The sequence below is a fragment of the Dicentrarchus labrax genome, unplaced genomic scaffold, assembly GCF_905237075.1.
Source record: "Dicentrarchus labrax unplaced genomic scaffold, dlabrax2021, whole genome shotgun sequence".
In the NCBI taxonomy this organism is placed as follows: Eukaryota; Metazoa; Chordata; class Actinopteri; family Moronidae; genus Dicentrarchus; species Dicentrarchus labrax.
The window spans coordinates 15,562,571-15,578,463 of NW_026136718.1; the positions used below are offsets into that span (position 1 = coordinate 15,562,571).

At 40.8% G+C, this 15,893-nt stretch overlaps 1 protein-coding gene across 1 annotated transcript; it reads left to right on the forward strand.

The window, feature by feature from the left end:
• Window positions 1–89: 89 nt before the first annotated feature.
• Window positions 90–8,665, forward strand: timm44 (translocase of inner mitochondrial membrane 44 homolog (yeast)). Its single transcript, XM_051377593.1, has 13 exons — window positions 90–149; window positions 664–768; window positions 1,550–1,753; window positions 1,848–1,928; window positions 2,031–2,180; window positions 2,599–2,735; window positions 3,698–3,783; window positions 4,557–4,649; window positions 4,817–4,941; window positions 5,256–5,306; window positions 5,515–5,604; window positions 5,993–6,103; window positions 6,775–8,665. Exons 1-13 carry the CDS (start codon window positions 120–122, stop codon window positions 6,892–6,894), a joined length of 1,383 nt encoding a protein of 460 aa, XP_051233553.1. The 5' UTR covers window positions 90–119; the 3' UTR covers window positions 6,895–8,665.
• The last annotated feature ends 7,228 nt before the right edge of the window (window positions 8,666–15,893 follow it).

The following is a 15,893-nucleotide window of genomic DNA, read 5'->3' on the forward strand; positions in this document are numbered from 1 at the left end:
TGGAGATGAAGCTCACGGGGTCAATAATGCATTGGAGGCATCGTATGAGCTCTCATGACCTCCCCCTCGTGGCTGTGGAAGGTCACCACCGGAAGAAGGTCATAGGCATTACGTTCAAGATGGCGACCCCCTTGTGTCAGTGTTACCAGGTGAGTGCTTGGGACTTTTTGTGCTTAATATCAGCATTTAAACGATACAAAATAATAAAGGGAGAACTTGAACGGTGTTTTTGAGCTGTTAGTTTTGCTACTGACTGCGAGTGTCACGAGTTGTTTTCATCCCAGACGAGGCTGCTTACGTAGCGTGAGCTAGCTCAGTTAGCTCTGACTATTAAGATGTCCAGCCGGTGTTTTAAAGTAGCGCAGGACGAAATCTTTTTCTAAGTTACATGTCGACTTTGGTAACTAGATACATGTGACCTGATCTTCCCACCATGCCTGCTAATGAACACAGTGTCTCTCCATTCATGATAAATAATTTTTTATTGATTAAATGGTTTCATTAATGACAAACTACTCTCATATGTTCCGCTTCGGCTAAATACAACAAGGTTTTTATTAAATACCAATTAAATACCCTAATATGAAGACTGTCTCCGTGGTGATTGTCAGTAGCTACGTGGTTATCTAAAGTTTGAGGCTGACTTCGTATGTCTGTCTCCAGATATGTGTAAGAAGAGGCTTGGTGGCTTTCCCTTCCTCTTACCTGCTGCTTCACAACAGACCCAATGTCTACAGGATACGTGGGTCCCTCACATGTTCTCCTCAGGTACCTGACCGTGTTACTGTCATACGTCTCTCTTTACACACCCAACAGGCCTCAGACACAGTTGTAGTGGTTATCATGGTTATAACCTCAAAATGAACACACAGTTGCCAATATTAGCTACACTTAACTAATACTAATGCAGTCTAATACAACAGTCCTACTATGTGTATTATAATGTTCAAGTCTTTGTTGTGTTGCTGAATTGCATTATGCAGAGAGGGGTTTCTGTTGTTTAGTCTACCTTGTTTGATATAAATAGAGTGGACACAATAATAGAAACACCTCTCAGTAAAATGCAATACAATTCAACAGGAACAAAAACTGCAGCCTCCAAAAATGACCATTAATTTTAATCATCATCTCTCTGAACAATAACTGAACATTATAACCTACATGAAGTATGTCTTTATTGTAGGACTGTTCTATTTCACTGTGTAAGTTTTAACTGCGTGTATCTATGAACTGGTAACTGTTTATTTAAATTTTAGGTTGAAAACAAGCATATAAAGAATAATGAAAAAGCAGGGGCTCTTTAGAAGAACAGTATGAGCAGCGTAGACTTTAATCCATTAGCTGCATATCTACCATTCTAAAGTGCTCATGTCATTATGCTTGTTTCCTACCTAAAGTTTATTATCTTGGACAGTAGGGCACAACTCCCTCAACTGGTCTGAGTACATAAGCAACACTGTGAACATACATTTTCAAGTTTCATTGAAGTACTCTAGACAAGCTTGGAGGAAATTAATCATATTTGTTGTTTCTTATTCATACCAACAAGGTGCTTCAGTCACCCCTTCTGCAGGTAAGGTATTTGTCAGGGGAGAGAGGCGGCGGCAGAAAAGGTTTCCTGGGGGAGTTTCTAGACAACCTGAAGCAGGAGCTGAACAAGAACAAGGAAATGAAGGAAAACATCCAAAAGTTCCGGGCAGAGGCACAAAAGCTGGAGGAGTCAGATGCATTGAAACAAGCCAGAAAAAAATATGTTAGTATTTGGCCACACACACACACATTATATCTGTGTTAATATGAAAAAGTAGTGTTAGATCTAAACATCCCCAACCCCATCTCTTCCCCAGAAAACTATAGAGTCTGAAACTGTGAAGACCTCCGAGGTTCTCAGGAAGAAGTGGGGAACCATCTCTGAGTCAGTCAAGGAGGTAAATCTGATTTCTTTCTTTTGATTGACATATGAAAGATATGCTATTCAAGTTGAGCCATCCACCCTTACAAGTTGTGTGTGTTTCTGTGTGCGTGGACAGGGTTTTGGGGACGTCACTCGTACAGAAATTGGGAAAAAAATCAAGGAGGGAATGGAGGAAGCAGCCAAAACAGCGAAGACCTCAGCAGAGAACGTCTCTAAAAGTGGAGAGATGTTGGGGAAGACTGGCGCGTTCAGAGCAATATCACAGGTATGGATTCACTGTGCTCACTGTGGTTACTTGTTACCAAAAGTTACACTGCATTTGTTGGTTTTTACTTTTCTTAAATAAAGTAAGGATACTTACTTGACACATAATCTTCAACCCTTTTAAGTAAGGCAGGACTGAGAAGTGTATCATTGTGAATCTAAAGATCTGGGCAAATGTTAATATTGTATGCAAACAAAGATAAAACAGTCCTTTTGGTTGTTGTTGTTTAATACTTTATTGCTTGAACACACACTATACTAGCACCTTTATTCAATGATATTTCACTTAATTACAAATTTGGTGCACTGCTTACTCTGTTGGGTAAATATAGATATAGTGATTAGGAATCACTTCATTAGGAGTGTCTTGAAAATGATACATCATAACTCTATTCTGCTACCCGTTAATCTGTTTTCAGGGCATGGAGAGTGTGAAGAAAGAGATTGGTGACTTGGGTCACACTGGACCTTATCGGCCTCCTGCAAGACTCAGGAAGAGGAGCGAGTTCTCCTCCAAGGGGGCAGGGGATGACAGCAAGGTCTTCGAAGCCAACGAGTACGTGAGTGCCCTCTGCTTCTGATACTGACAGGGGAACACCTCAGTGTCTTTCTTCCTTTCTTTCTTTCTTTCTTTCTTTCTTGGCCTCAACAAAGCTACACCCATCAATATATGTAGCCACACAACAACAGCAGGCACAGAACATTAAAGACTCTGACTGACACAGGCACAAAGCAGTTCTTTAAACAAATTGAATTCACACAGCTGAGCTCTCTGTCGTCTGCCTTATGGTAACAGCTCATGCTGGGAGAATGTGGGATGGATCACAGAGGATTGTCTTTACCTGTTTAAGGCACTTAAGGGCATACGAAGACTGAATATTATGATGATCTTTCTTACCAATGACTTTCATCGCCGTCTGAAGCAAATGTGCTAAGTCAGACTTTTATGCCACAGGAATATTCCCAAATCATGCAGTAATTCCATATCAGATAGCACTCTCCAAAACAGCCTGATAAAACAAGAGCATAGTTTTCTTTTTGACTCCATACAGACACAGCCTACGTAAAAAAATACAACCTTTGGAGGAGTCGAGGACATACCCAATCAACATTGGTATTCCAGGTTAAAGTGCAATAAATATTGACACCAGATAACTAGTACCCCTAATATGGCCTCAGAGAGTCTAATCATTAATACATTAAATAAATAATAAAAGTACAGGACGCTGAAAAACTGTGAGAGCTGAGAATCACATATAGCCAGGTAACAGGAGACTACCCAACTTTATCCGAACTACTATAAGGGAAATGAGTGCTTTTGTGGATGGTGTATTTCTCAAAGTGGAACCTTGATAGTTTTCCCAATGTTTCTTTTACATGTAGTTAATTGTTCTTGCTGTAAATACTGCAGTGTTTTCCTTTCTGGCTTAAAGAAATGGCCAGCATGAGTGCAGCAGGACAACAGGGATTTGTTTCAGTTGGCCCGCTGTTTGAAGCTTTACTTTGTGTGTTCTTCAGGGAAGCTATGGGTGTGGTGCTCCACAAAGACTCAAAGTGGTACCAGCAGTGGAAGGACTTCAAAGACAACAATATGGTCTTCAACAGTAAGGACTAACTGACCTCTTTATCTTTCTGTCTGTATCCTTGGCTGAGTAGGGATAAAGTTAAACAACAAAATGGGCCTAGTTGAACAGTTTGCAAGAATCAGTCAGGTTGTTCTGCATGTGGTTTTGCTATTGTTGAAGCTCTGGTGAGATAAATTCATCTATACCAAAATTATCCAAGTAATAAAACTTGTGTAAGATATATTTGTGCCTGGGCCTGGAGGCGTGAAACACTTTACTAACCTTCAAGCTTATGAGGCTCCACTAATAAGCATTTGCTGAAATATCCAGTTAATAGAAGTTGCTGCTAAGGGAACAAGAAGAGAGTCTGTATAATGAGGGGGGGAGGTTTATAAATTAACATCAATGCTTATTTAGTTGATATTGTGCACACTAGGGAACCAACATTGAAGATTAATAATGTTGGGACAGGTGGAAATAAATACTTGGGCTGCAGTTAGGACATTGTGCAAAGTCAACAGATTTGCAGCTATGTAGATTTCCATACAGTAGCTACTGTTGCACCATCAACACTTCTTACTCTACCCTATTTATGCTGAGCTTCAGTTTTTATCCTTTTTCATTCCTCATATTGTCTAACCAGCTGTCCCAGAGGGATTTCATATTTTTGACAGGAAAAGTGATGTCGGAACTCTGAATATGAACTTACTATAAATTTGAAAGAATGTGCTGATCTGAGGGAATTGTTTCCGTTTGTTCCCCCCACCTCTGTGCATGTGTGTGACATACTGTCGTTCTTACGTTCACTGCAGGGTTCTTTGAGATGAAGATGAAGTATGATGAGAGTGACAACGCGCTGATCAGAGCATCTCGTGCCGTCACCGACAAGATGACAGACCTCATAGGTGAGATACCTCTAGTTTGGTAATCTGCATTAACCAAGCTGAGAGGTTGTCTTGGTTTTCTTCAGTAGCTTAAATAATTCTTCAATTTAGCCATCAGTATCCTGCAGGTACTGTGTATTCTCCTTCATGCGTATGAATTTCCTGACCATGTGTCCGTGTGTGTTTAGGTGGGCTGTTTTCTAAGACAGAGATGTCTGAAGTGTTAACAGAGATTTTGAAGGCGGACCCATCCTTTGACAAAGATTCTTTCCTCAAGCAATGTGAACGAGATATTATCCCCAATATACTGGAGGTATGTTGGACAACGCTGGTACCAGAGTCTGTGTAACTGAATTGTTAAATCCATTGATTTTTTAAAATAAATCAAGTAAGACAAATGCCAGATGATGTTTCTGATAATAATTGTATTGTTTTTTAGGCAACATTGAATTACAGTAGATGTAATGAGGATATTGTGACACTAATGAGAATAAGAAATAAAACATTTCTACAAATGCTGTATTAATATAAAACATAGGCTGAGCTCGGTGATTAGGTCTTGATTTACCCTTTCAGATGTACCCCCAAAGGTTTTTTTAAGCTGGAGTTTGCTCTGTCTCCATGCAGGCAATGATCAGAGGAGAGCTGGAGGTACTAAAGGACTGGTGTTATGAAGCGGTACGAACTTTCTCACACACTGATTCTGAGCTTGAAACACAGACACCATAGGCTTCTTTTGTTATTGATATGTAAATACAGTAGTTAGACTAACCACAGAGCACACTGAAGACATTGTAGCACATATTGCCTTTGGGTGGGCAGCTCATCTTAAAATGTTTGGTCATAATGTTATCTTATCGACTTTTTCTCCGTGTTGGGTGTGTAGACATACAGCCAGCTGGCACACCCAATTCAGCAAGCCAAGGCCATGGGACTTCAGTTTCACTCTAAGATCCTGGACATTGACAATATTGATGTAAGTTACTCCAGACTGCACTACACAAGATTAATAATGATTGAGTACTGGCATTGGCACAATTTTTTCTAAATCCCAGGAATTCACTGTTTTATAATAATACTATATGTGTTTTAATGAAACCTGAAATTGGCCTCATGCCAGTTGCTGGTAGTCTAAATGATCGTAACTGGTTGGAATTTTACAACCATTATTATCAAGTAATCCATCCAAACAATCCTAAGTCCTTGTTTAAGTCCTTGCAGCATGTTTATCTCTATCAGCCATAACGGCTGTATTTTTAAATATCTCTTAAGCCACGATAAACTATTTTAATACTTAAATACTACCTAAAAGTAACGTTTCTTGGTTCAGTATGAGTATATACTGTATTTATCCTCTTCTCCAGTTGGCCATGGGAAAGATGATGGACCAGGGTCCAGTGCTGATTATCACCTTCCAGGCTCAGTTAGTCATGGTGATCCGAAACACCAAAGGAGAGGTGGTGGAGGGAGACCCTGTAAGTTACACACGCAAACAGAAACACAAACACCATTAAGTTATATGTTATATGTCATGTGCTGCGTAATGTAATAGAAATAATGCAAAGCTTTAGCGGGCACCGTCATAATCACACGTGTCGGAACGCACAAGGCACCAAGAGAATGTTATGAGACACTGAAGCCACTTTTTACTATTTGTTCATAGATTTTTATTCATTTAGACCCATGACCCAGTCTGAAGCTTTATTGGTTGTAAATCAGCCATGTTGTTCACTCGGGTCTCCTCAGGGACACCAGCGATTGGTTAGGAGGTCAAGGTATCCACTCAGTACCATGCAGTTGGCATCTGCCCAGTGTTCAGATTAAACGACTACTGCAAGAGGATTAATGGTGGATGTACTGTTCTCCCACGTTTTATCAGCTGAATCCAAATGACTGGACATCCAAAGCCAGACTCTGCCCTTATGGACTACAGTATTTAGTGTCTCCTACACCCGGCTTCTTACTGTCACGCCTCGTCTGGTCGCAGACTTTTAAATCTTTTTCTAAAATAACCACGAAATAGATGCTTATATTTGCTTTGTCTAAAATTCAATTACAGTTTAAAATGTCTTCCCTGCCTTTCAGTGATTTAAGAATAATTGAACAATTAAGAATAAGTGTACCCATCTGTTTTTTCACTCTCCAGGAAAAAGTGCTCAGGATGATGTACGTGTGGGCTCTGTGTCGAGACCAGGAGGAGCTCAACCCACATGCTGCCTGGAGACTACTTGACATCTCCGCCTCTAGCACAGAACAGATTCTCTAAGACTAAGACTCTTTGATACGCACAAAACACTCTCAGCCCGGGAGGGAACATACTGTACCTGAACAGACCCTGGAGCTGACTTGGAAAGAAAAGGGGTGGGGGAGGAATGCACATGGAGATGAGGGGACAGACAAATGGGACATGGGCTCACTTCACGCCAAAAACATTGTGGAGTGGTGTTGCTAAATGCTTGATGCTTCACACTTGGCTTTGGGTTCAGTCACTGCAATCCCTGGTTTTTCTTTTGAATGCCTTTTCTAACCGTTCCTCTGGCTCACACTAGGGGGCGGTAGACAACCAACAACTCTCATCTACCGTACTTTCTGCCAAGCCCTCTTTCCATTTATTTAAACTGTATGGTGCAGGGCAACCATTGTTGGCAGTTAAGGTATAAATTAATTTATTTAACTTGAACTTATGAATATGAGAAAAGGAAATGTGGAAATAAAGAGAGCTGATTTGTAATCAAGCCCCTGAGCTACACTTTGACGTCAGTATCTCAACAATCTCAGACGTCTCTGCCACCTTCCTCTGTCCCATCTGTCCCTCATACTCTTTCTCTTCCTCTATGAGACGTCGCTATCTTGGTGGTTGGTGGCCAATCAGGGCTCTCCTAGATCCTTGTTTGTATGATAATTGTCCAATTTAATTGTTTAACATGTGAGAAAGTCTATATTTATTATGAAAAATAAAGATGACCCCTGTTTTTCACACTAGCAGACATTTTTGCAAACAAATTTATATCAAATATTTTTTACCTTGTACCCTGCAAATGGTTAAGCTTCTCTTCTGATCGGGAGGGTATCATGTGATTCCTTTTAGGGCAGTTGCTAATTATTTTTTTAGATTAAATCCTCAAGTGGGATTTCAGTGTTTGCTATAATATTTCCTTTGGGAAAAATGCTGCTTCTGAGTGATTTTTCTACAGTTGTATTTCCAGAGCAGAGCTAGAGCACTCATTTGCTTTGAGTGATGTTTCGTTGCCTATGTAAACCAGATTGTAGTGAACATGATCATTTTGACAGCTGTCTTGGTCGGTGGGGTAAACAGGAACACAGAGATCATCTCTTATCCAGACCAAATTAGATTAAAAGAGAAATGTATCTTTACCTCAGTGTACTTTAAGCTTTCAGTCCTGACACTAACACTATGTGCCATCAGACAGTTTTGTTTGCAGCGTTCAGGTGACACATCCTTTTGACCTTCAGTGTTTTGGAGGCTTATAAGTCTCTCCTATATGTGTTCACTGTGCCATGTCATTGTCCTACACACCAGGGCCATATGGGCTACTATCAACAACCCAAAGATCCTCTCTTTATGGGCTAAATGGCACACATTTCACCAAATCTCACCAGTCATCTCTCAGGCTTGTCAGATCTGTCATAACAAGTCCAGGACGGTGTGGATAGAGGTCGCCTCTGCACACTGTCTGTCTGCCTGTCTTTGAAAACCCTCAGCTGGCTGTCTGGGCAAATATATTCTACTGCAAAACCCTCAGTGTGATTCTCTAAATTGACGAGTTATTTGGATTCATAGGATTTCGCCTCATTACATCTTATTTTATATACACATTAAATGGTGTTCATTTTGTGTTGGTAACCATTTAGCCCTCATTTGTTGCCGGCACAGTTCATATAAGGTCAGAGAATGTTGCAAACAAAGCTACGTCACACTGAGCCTTTTTCTCTCATGAACTGTGTCATCTTATCATCTATATATTTCCACTCTGTAAGATGTCTCCACCTCAATTAAAATGTCTGAATTGCTATCACCCTGATAACTTTGTGCTCTTATTTTGGTCTGTTATATAATGTTATGTCCCATTAAATTAAACCTAGATCCCAGTGGAGAGCCTCTGTGCTTCATTCAGGACATGTGCTTCACTACAATGTGTCTTAAGATGCTTTTGGGTGTAGGGTGCAGATGAGAGGGTGCAATCACACTACAGTAGCCGTTCATCGTCCATGGCAGCAGTCAGACAGCTCGGTGCAGATGGTGGAATGCAGAGCCGAATGCAGTGTTGCATTAATTCGGACTGGCCTGTTCTCACACAGCAGGATTGATTACAGCAGCCCTGGGTGAGAAGGTAGAGGGAGGCTTTTTAAAAACACGCTTGTATGCCTGCATGTGTACTGTGCCGTACTGTATGTCTGTCTGTATATGACCAGCAGCTCCACTGTTCCAGGCCTGTCCTGGATGATGGATCCTCTCTGTTGCTGAGCTGTGCTGAGGTTGCAGCTCCCCAATGTAGTGCTCATCGCTCAGGATGCAACCCCACAACTCTCACACACAGCACTCAACACAGGTATTCAGAGGAGCCACCCTGGAGAATTCACTGCTGGGGAATGGTCAGCTGGATCCCATCAGACACCAAGAGAAGACCTGACTTTCACTTTAGTGAGTTTAGAGATAAGAATTGTGAAGTTGTGTGAAGTTTCACAGCCACCATAGTTTCTCTTACACACTAGGAAGGCTGAGATGTATTCAAATGGTTGCCACTAAATCCTACACACTGGTCCATTAATACTCAACTAAGTGTTGGTGTCATGAACTGTAACCATAAACTGAAATGTAGGCAATCAGTTTATACTGTAAAGTTATGAATTGGAAGATTGTTGTTAGTAATATAAAGTATATCTTAATGAGATAAAATATGCAAATTAACACCTTTAAACTAACACCCTCCCAAATAATTCCTGGATTTTAACCTAACCTTTAAAACTAATTCTACTGCTTAATCTCAATACTAGATATATCTGTAAACCTACTCTAGTCCCAGCTTTAAAACTAACCCCAGATATAACCTCTACTTGCAGAAATCTCTTTAGAGGTTTACCTAATCTCACACACGTTTGTTCATGAAGTGCTTAAATGCTGACTGTACGAGTATCAACGATACACACATGCACAGATGGGTAGTTAACAGTTGTGTGAAGTGAACTCACTAGGGATATTTTTTGCTCTGGCTCTCAAATACACAGAATACAAACATCACTGTCTGAAGAGCAAAGAAGGTTAACAGCCATGCAGCTGGCCAACCGGGGGCTACTCTCACATATATGTCTTTCCACACACACACACACACACACACACACACACACACACACACACACACACACACACACACACACACACACACACACAGAGGTGGTGCTAGGTCAAGTCCCAAGGAAGTGGGGCAGAAGTGTCACATAGACTCTTTCACTTGACGGCTGAGCGCTGACATCCCGTCGTGGCCTGGGATCCAGGTTGGCAGCTGCAGCAGGACTAGCAAGCTGAGTTACAACAACTCAAGAAGATTGAAATTGAAAAAAAAAAATTAAGATAAAAAACATGATCAGTGTGAAAGCAACTCACAAGAATTTAGCAAACACCTTAAAGTCTGTTAAATGATGTGAAAGCATTCCCAGACATTTTCCTGGTGGCTTTTTTGTGAATTCAGAAACCAAACAACAGTAAAAGAATCAAATCATGGACTGTAAAAGCTTTCAGAGGGATGCCATTAAAGTGACTGACTGTGGTGTTCAGTTCCCCACCACTTAATAGTCAAGGCTATTTTATTCCGTGGTGGTTACATTTACTATTCATCTTTATATCACAAATGGAAATTTTCCAACGCATGTCAAGTGTCTCTCGTCTGTCAGCCGTCCTTTCATTTAACATCCGCCCCATTTCCTTTCTTCCCTGTCATGTGTCTGATGCCCCATTAACTATGCTGTCCTTGAGCTCCCCTGGCACGCAGCATCGTCCTTTTCTCTAGTCCTCCTTCTATTTAATTATCTATTTTAATAGCTGGTGAGGCAAAACTATACAAGTTAAACGCATCCTCTCCTGTATCTGGTTATATCAAATAGCAGAAGCAATATGGTGACAAGCAACAATACCCTCCTCACTCCTCTGAGTGCCGAAGAAACAACAACAATTTTATGCATCAGATGTTCTCAGATGGGCTTAATGCAACATGACATTGTTCTTACTTTATCTGAAGTTGAGCACTGGCTGCTACAACAGCTCTCTGATGTGTCCATGCACAGCAAGTCTTTTGGAGAGAGCTGAAATGAAAGTCACCAAAGTCTGTCTGTGTGTATGCGTGTAGGGGCGCTCCCTCTGACCCACATTCACCAGTGCATTGGGGCACTGTGCCAATATGTCAGTTCATGGGCACACTGGAAAGAGCACACACACACACTCGTGCAGGCAGTCAGACAATAGTGTGAGGAAAGGTCAGGAGGGTGTCCTTATGAGAGAGGACAGGCAGGTGTGTTAGGTAGCTCACTGGAGCACTACTTTGACAGAGGACAGGTGAAATCCAGAAAACAACAGTCTTTGTGTTGCTTTATTGTGTGTGTGTGTGTGTGTGTGTGTGTCTAAGCCAGGTACAATGTTACAGTCCCCCCCCCAGGATTTCAACACTGATGCATTCTTGTCTGGGCTTGTAACACTTTCACAATCACATTTTCCATCTCTCTACCCTGGATGCTGGATCCACATCTCTTCTGTTACAGAAAAATAATTCAGAGTTGTTAAAGGCATTGCATTTGAATAAGGGTAGAGGGAATAAGTAATAAGTATACTTTAAGCGATTGGTTCACCAAATTACAAAGAACATATTTTGAAATTTACCTCTATTGCAATTGTGCACACCTTTACCTCTTGTCTTGGTGTTGACATTGTGACTTTGAATTGTTTACTGTTCAACCAAAGAACAATTTTTGCTTTTACAGAAAGAAATAGAGAAAAAAAAAATAGAGGCATTTTTGTGTAACAGATTTTCTTCTCATTGCTTTAATCCTCATTCAGATGAATGCAGACAGCTTTTGGTTTTATTAGCCAAGGTTTTGAGATAACATCTTCAAGATTTCTGCCTCCGTCCCAATACAATGCAGGTGTACTGAATTGTTACTACAGTATTCATTTGAGCTACAGCTAATAAAAAAACAAATTAAAAAAATGCAGGAACACTGATTCTGGAAAAATATATTTTCTGTAGATTTTTCAAAATGTCAGTTGCATTTACAATTTATGCTTTTTCTTCAACCTCCCTTGTATTGGAGTGGAGGCTGAACTCAAATTAAATCAAAGCCATCTGCATGGCTAGATACCACCACAGCTAAGTGAGGAAATATTTCGGGTGAACCAGCCAAAATCATCTTTGTTGTGGTGATTGAACACAATGTTTTCAACATTGGCAATTTCTTGTTTCTTGTTTTTTTATATTTCTTATGTACCTTTGGCTGAGGACAGTTCAATAATATATCTTTGAGGCTTTTGGTTAGGGATATTGCCTAACATTAAAATTAAATTTTTCTTTTAAAGGTTATCCTCTACATCTTTTCATAAAGCTCCCGTTGTTATTGCAACACTAACAGTGTTCGGGATCTAATATTGAGACGTTTTGTGTCTTCCTAGGAAAGTCAGCGGTCAATATATCCTTATCTCATTTTCATATATCGCTCCAGTCCCATAAGATAAGGCAGCGATATCAAAAAGAAAAGGGGAGCCAACTTAGAACATATGTTATGAAAAAAATCACATTACCTTTTAATAAAAATGAGCAGGAAGAGAGACAGAAAGGGAGGTGAGGTAGAAGGACTGACAGGCAGACAGACAGTACTTATTTTGCATTGTAAATGAGTGGCAACGCAGGCGGCAAATTTATGGAAGGTCAGGTGTGCCTGTTCAGCAGTAATAGGCAGTGAGAGCGCCCTAACTCGCCCCGTCTCACCCAACCATGCACGTCCAGAGACCAGCAGGACGTGGCAGACGTGCTGGAACTCACAGGCCAAACATTTCAGTAGGAACGTGGGACGATGGCTCTTACAGTATGGCTGTGTCAGACACAGCTCTGTGTGTCTGCATGCGTTGGTGCTGATAAATATTCACTCAGGCTAGTTCACACACGCAGCGTAGGCGCACACGGGTTACCCGAGGTCACAAAACAGACTCCTCTCTCTCACATATTCTCTTCAGTTTCCTTGATGTACAGTACTTCTTATTCTCTGCCATCACTGTCTGTTTACTTTAAATTAAATTTTCAATTGATGGGAGGCGTCTCCGTTGGTGGTTTATTTCAGCTTTCTTGTGTAATGCTTATGGAATCTGGTATTAATTTTGACGGGCTTTTTTTTCCCCCAACACTGCTGTATCAGGACATCTTCTCGTGTTTTGTGATTAATTTTCTTTGCGTTCATGTACATTATCTCCAGCCTTTGGCCTGTGGTGTGTCGTGGGTCAGAACACAAGTGTGTCTATTTCAGCAGGAAGTCTCTAAATAAGTTTATTGATTTGATACTAATAAAAACACTCACTGCATATTGTCATTTAATTTTTTAGTAATGTCCAGAAATGAATGGTGACTGCGCATCCAATTCTGTTTACACGTTTTGCCTCCAGAGGGAGATGCACAAAACTGAATTATGAATTGCCTCATGTGATGTCACTTGAGTCAACGCTGGGGCTGCAAGTTTAAAAATGAAAACTAAATCTGGAGAAGTGAGCAAGCCCGACCACTGAAGCCTTATTTCTGCTTCGAGGCTAGCAAACTCGAGGCTACATTAGCCAGTACTGGCATAACGCATCTGAATCTCCAGGAGTTAAGATGCACTGTGGGTAATGAAGTTGCCGGGTTTTGACAAGGTGGAAGATGTGGAATAAAAAAGACAATATTTCTGGTTCTACTGCATTGATTTTTATCTTTGTTTGTTAAAACTGTCCATCATGAGTCCCACAATGTTATAGGAGTGCAATGCTAAATAAGTAGTCTTTTAAATCTAAATCTGCTTCATTGGTACGGAAAATATGTTGCAAACATATATTGCAAAAGTATTTTAAATTATTCAGATAAGTAACTCACCAAACCAGTAGTGGTAGTGCAAATATCAACAGTGATGTAAAGACATATTAGCATATAAGCAACTTTGCATTGTGTTCTCTCTCTTACATGATGCTGCTGATGATGCCGATGCCATCTGAGCATCGCCTTCCCCAACGCCACCAGTATCATGACCAAAATGGCCAGATCATTTATAATAATATAAATTTTCCATTATCGGCTGATTTATTTATCTGTCCTGATAGTTATCATGCATCCCTAGTAATGAATGTGTAATACAATAGGAAAATATAGGTTCAGTTTAGTTTAATTTGTTTTATTTAATTGAATTTCAGCCCTGTAGGAGGACAAATGTGTGTAGAAATAGGCCCAACAGTACATATACTGTACATAATACAATGTAAATGCACAAATATAGGCTATGCCTAGACATTTTGTCAATATTTACATTTCCTCTCTCTAATGTACATTACCACCATACCATACCAAAGATTGCTGCTTTTTTCACAGTAGGCTATACATTTTTCACACCCACTGGTCCTGAATCTTTTCTATGTGATCATTTGTTATGCTCTCCCATCCTTTTGAATCTCCTGCATTAGCCATTTTCTAACTATTTCAATTCCATTATCACCTCTCTCTGCCTCCCCCTCAACCTCTTTTTCTAAATCTAATCCCCGGTCCACCCAAGACACCATCAGCAAGCCCACCCTAATTGCAGAGAGCAGATTCTTTATGAGAATGGCGATTCTGCTGAGAGGAGGAAAAACAATGGAAGCAAATGCTGTTTCTATTGATTAGCCAGTGACTCTGTCCTCCCTCCAGCCGGCTGTGTTTACTGTTGCTGTTCAGAGGTCTGATATGTCATAAGATTTAGTGGCCTGGGTGCCCATATTAGCCTTTGCAGGACAAATTTCAGTAGACAAGCAGAGGACAGCATGGCTGTTAATACCAGCTGCTCTCCTAACCAGATGCACATGGCTTAGTCACTTGTCTGGAGGAGCGTCAAACATGGCCTTTAACTTCTGGCAGTATATCATAGGATTCAAATTGAAGTGTTTGGTGATAAACGCCAGATCAACAAGTGGAGAAGGGAAGAGAAGAGGTATGCTAGCCAGAGTTCACAAGGAACACAATAAAATGACTCATTTTCAGTGTATATACCATGACTCATATATGTTTTCCTTTATACCCTCTTTTTTCATGGTCCCTGTGGGCAAGTACTGTGACAGATTGCTTCACCTCCAGTGACAGCTAATCTATAGGAGTAAATCAGAATGGGGCTGAGGCCAAAGAACAGCTGGAGTGGGCTACAGGTACTGCCCTGCTAGTCTGCTGCCCCTCCACAGCCTATCAATAACTCTAATGATGATGGAGGATCGGTTAGATTAACTTTCCACACTGTTACCATGTCCTATCAGTCATGGAGGCCAGTGGGCTGAGGAAACGGATGTTACCTTTCAAAGGTTTGCATTTGCATAGGGGGAATTACAGGCTACTGATCATTAAAAAGTAGGATCTTCTGGGGTCACTCCAGGATACAGAGCCCTAATCCATAGGAGGGAAGGTATAAGGTATAGCTAGTGCCTATAAGCGTATGTATCTCTTTCTTCCTTCACTCTCTAAGTGCGTATGTGTCCGCACATTATGGTTGGTTTGCTATTCTCTCTCCATCAGCGTGACAGGTAGATGAGGTTGGGAATAAAGAGTTCCATCATCTCGTCAATAGTTATCAAGGTCAGGGTCGGACAGACAGACAGACAGACAGACAGGTAAGGTGATTTATTACTGGAGGCGGAAGGTGGAGCGTGAAAGAGGGAAAGTGTAAAGGTGAGGGCATATAACAAGGAGGCATAAAAAGCCTGAAGAGGAACATTAGAGATCAAACAATGCGACTGACCCAAGGACAAAAATGCAGACACACCTATACATTACACAGTGCACTGGGCAATGTTCTAGCAGTTAAAAGCTGAGATTTAGGGCAGATGTGTACACAGAGTTTGATGCTCCTCCATGCAGTTCACTTCAGCTGTAAGTCAGATGTTCATACAGAGAGAAAAATCACGTTTGGACGATTTTGAGTCCGCTAATCAAGTATGTTCTGCATGTCCACCTTGCACAAATTATCAGCAATCCTTAAACAGCACAGGTCTTCTCATTAAGGATT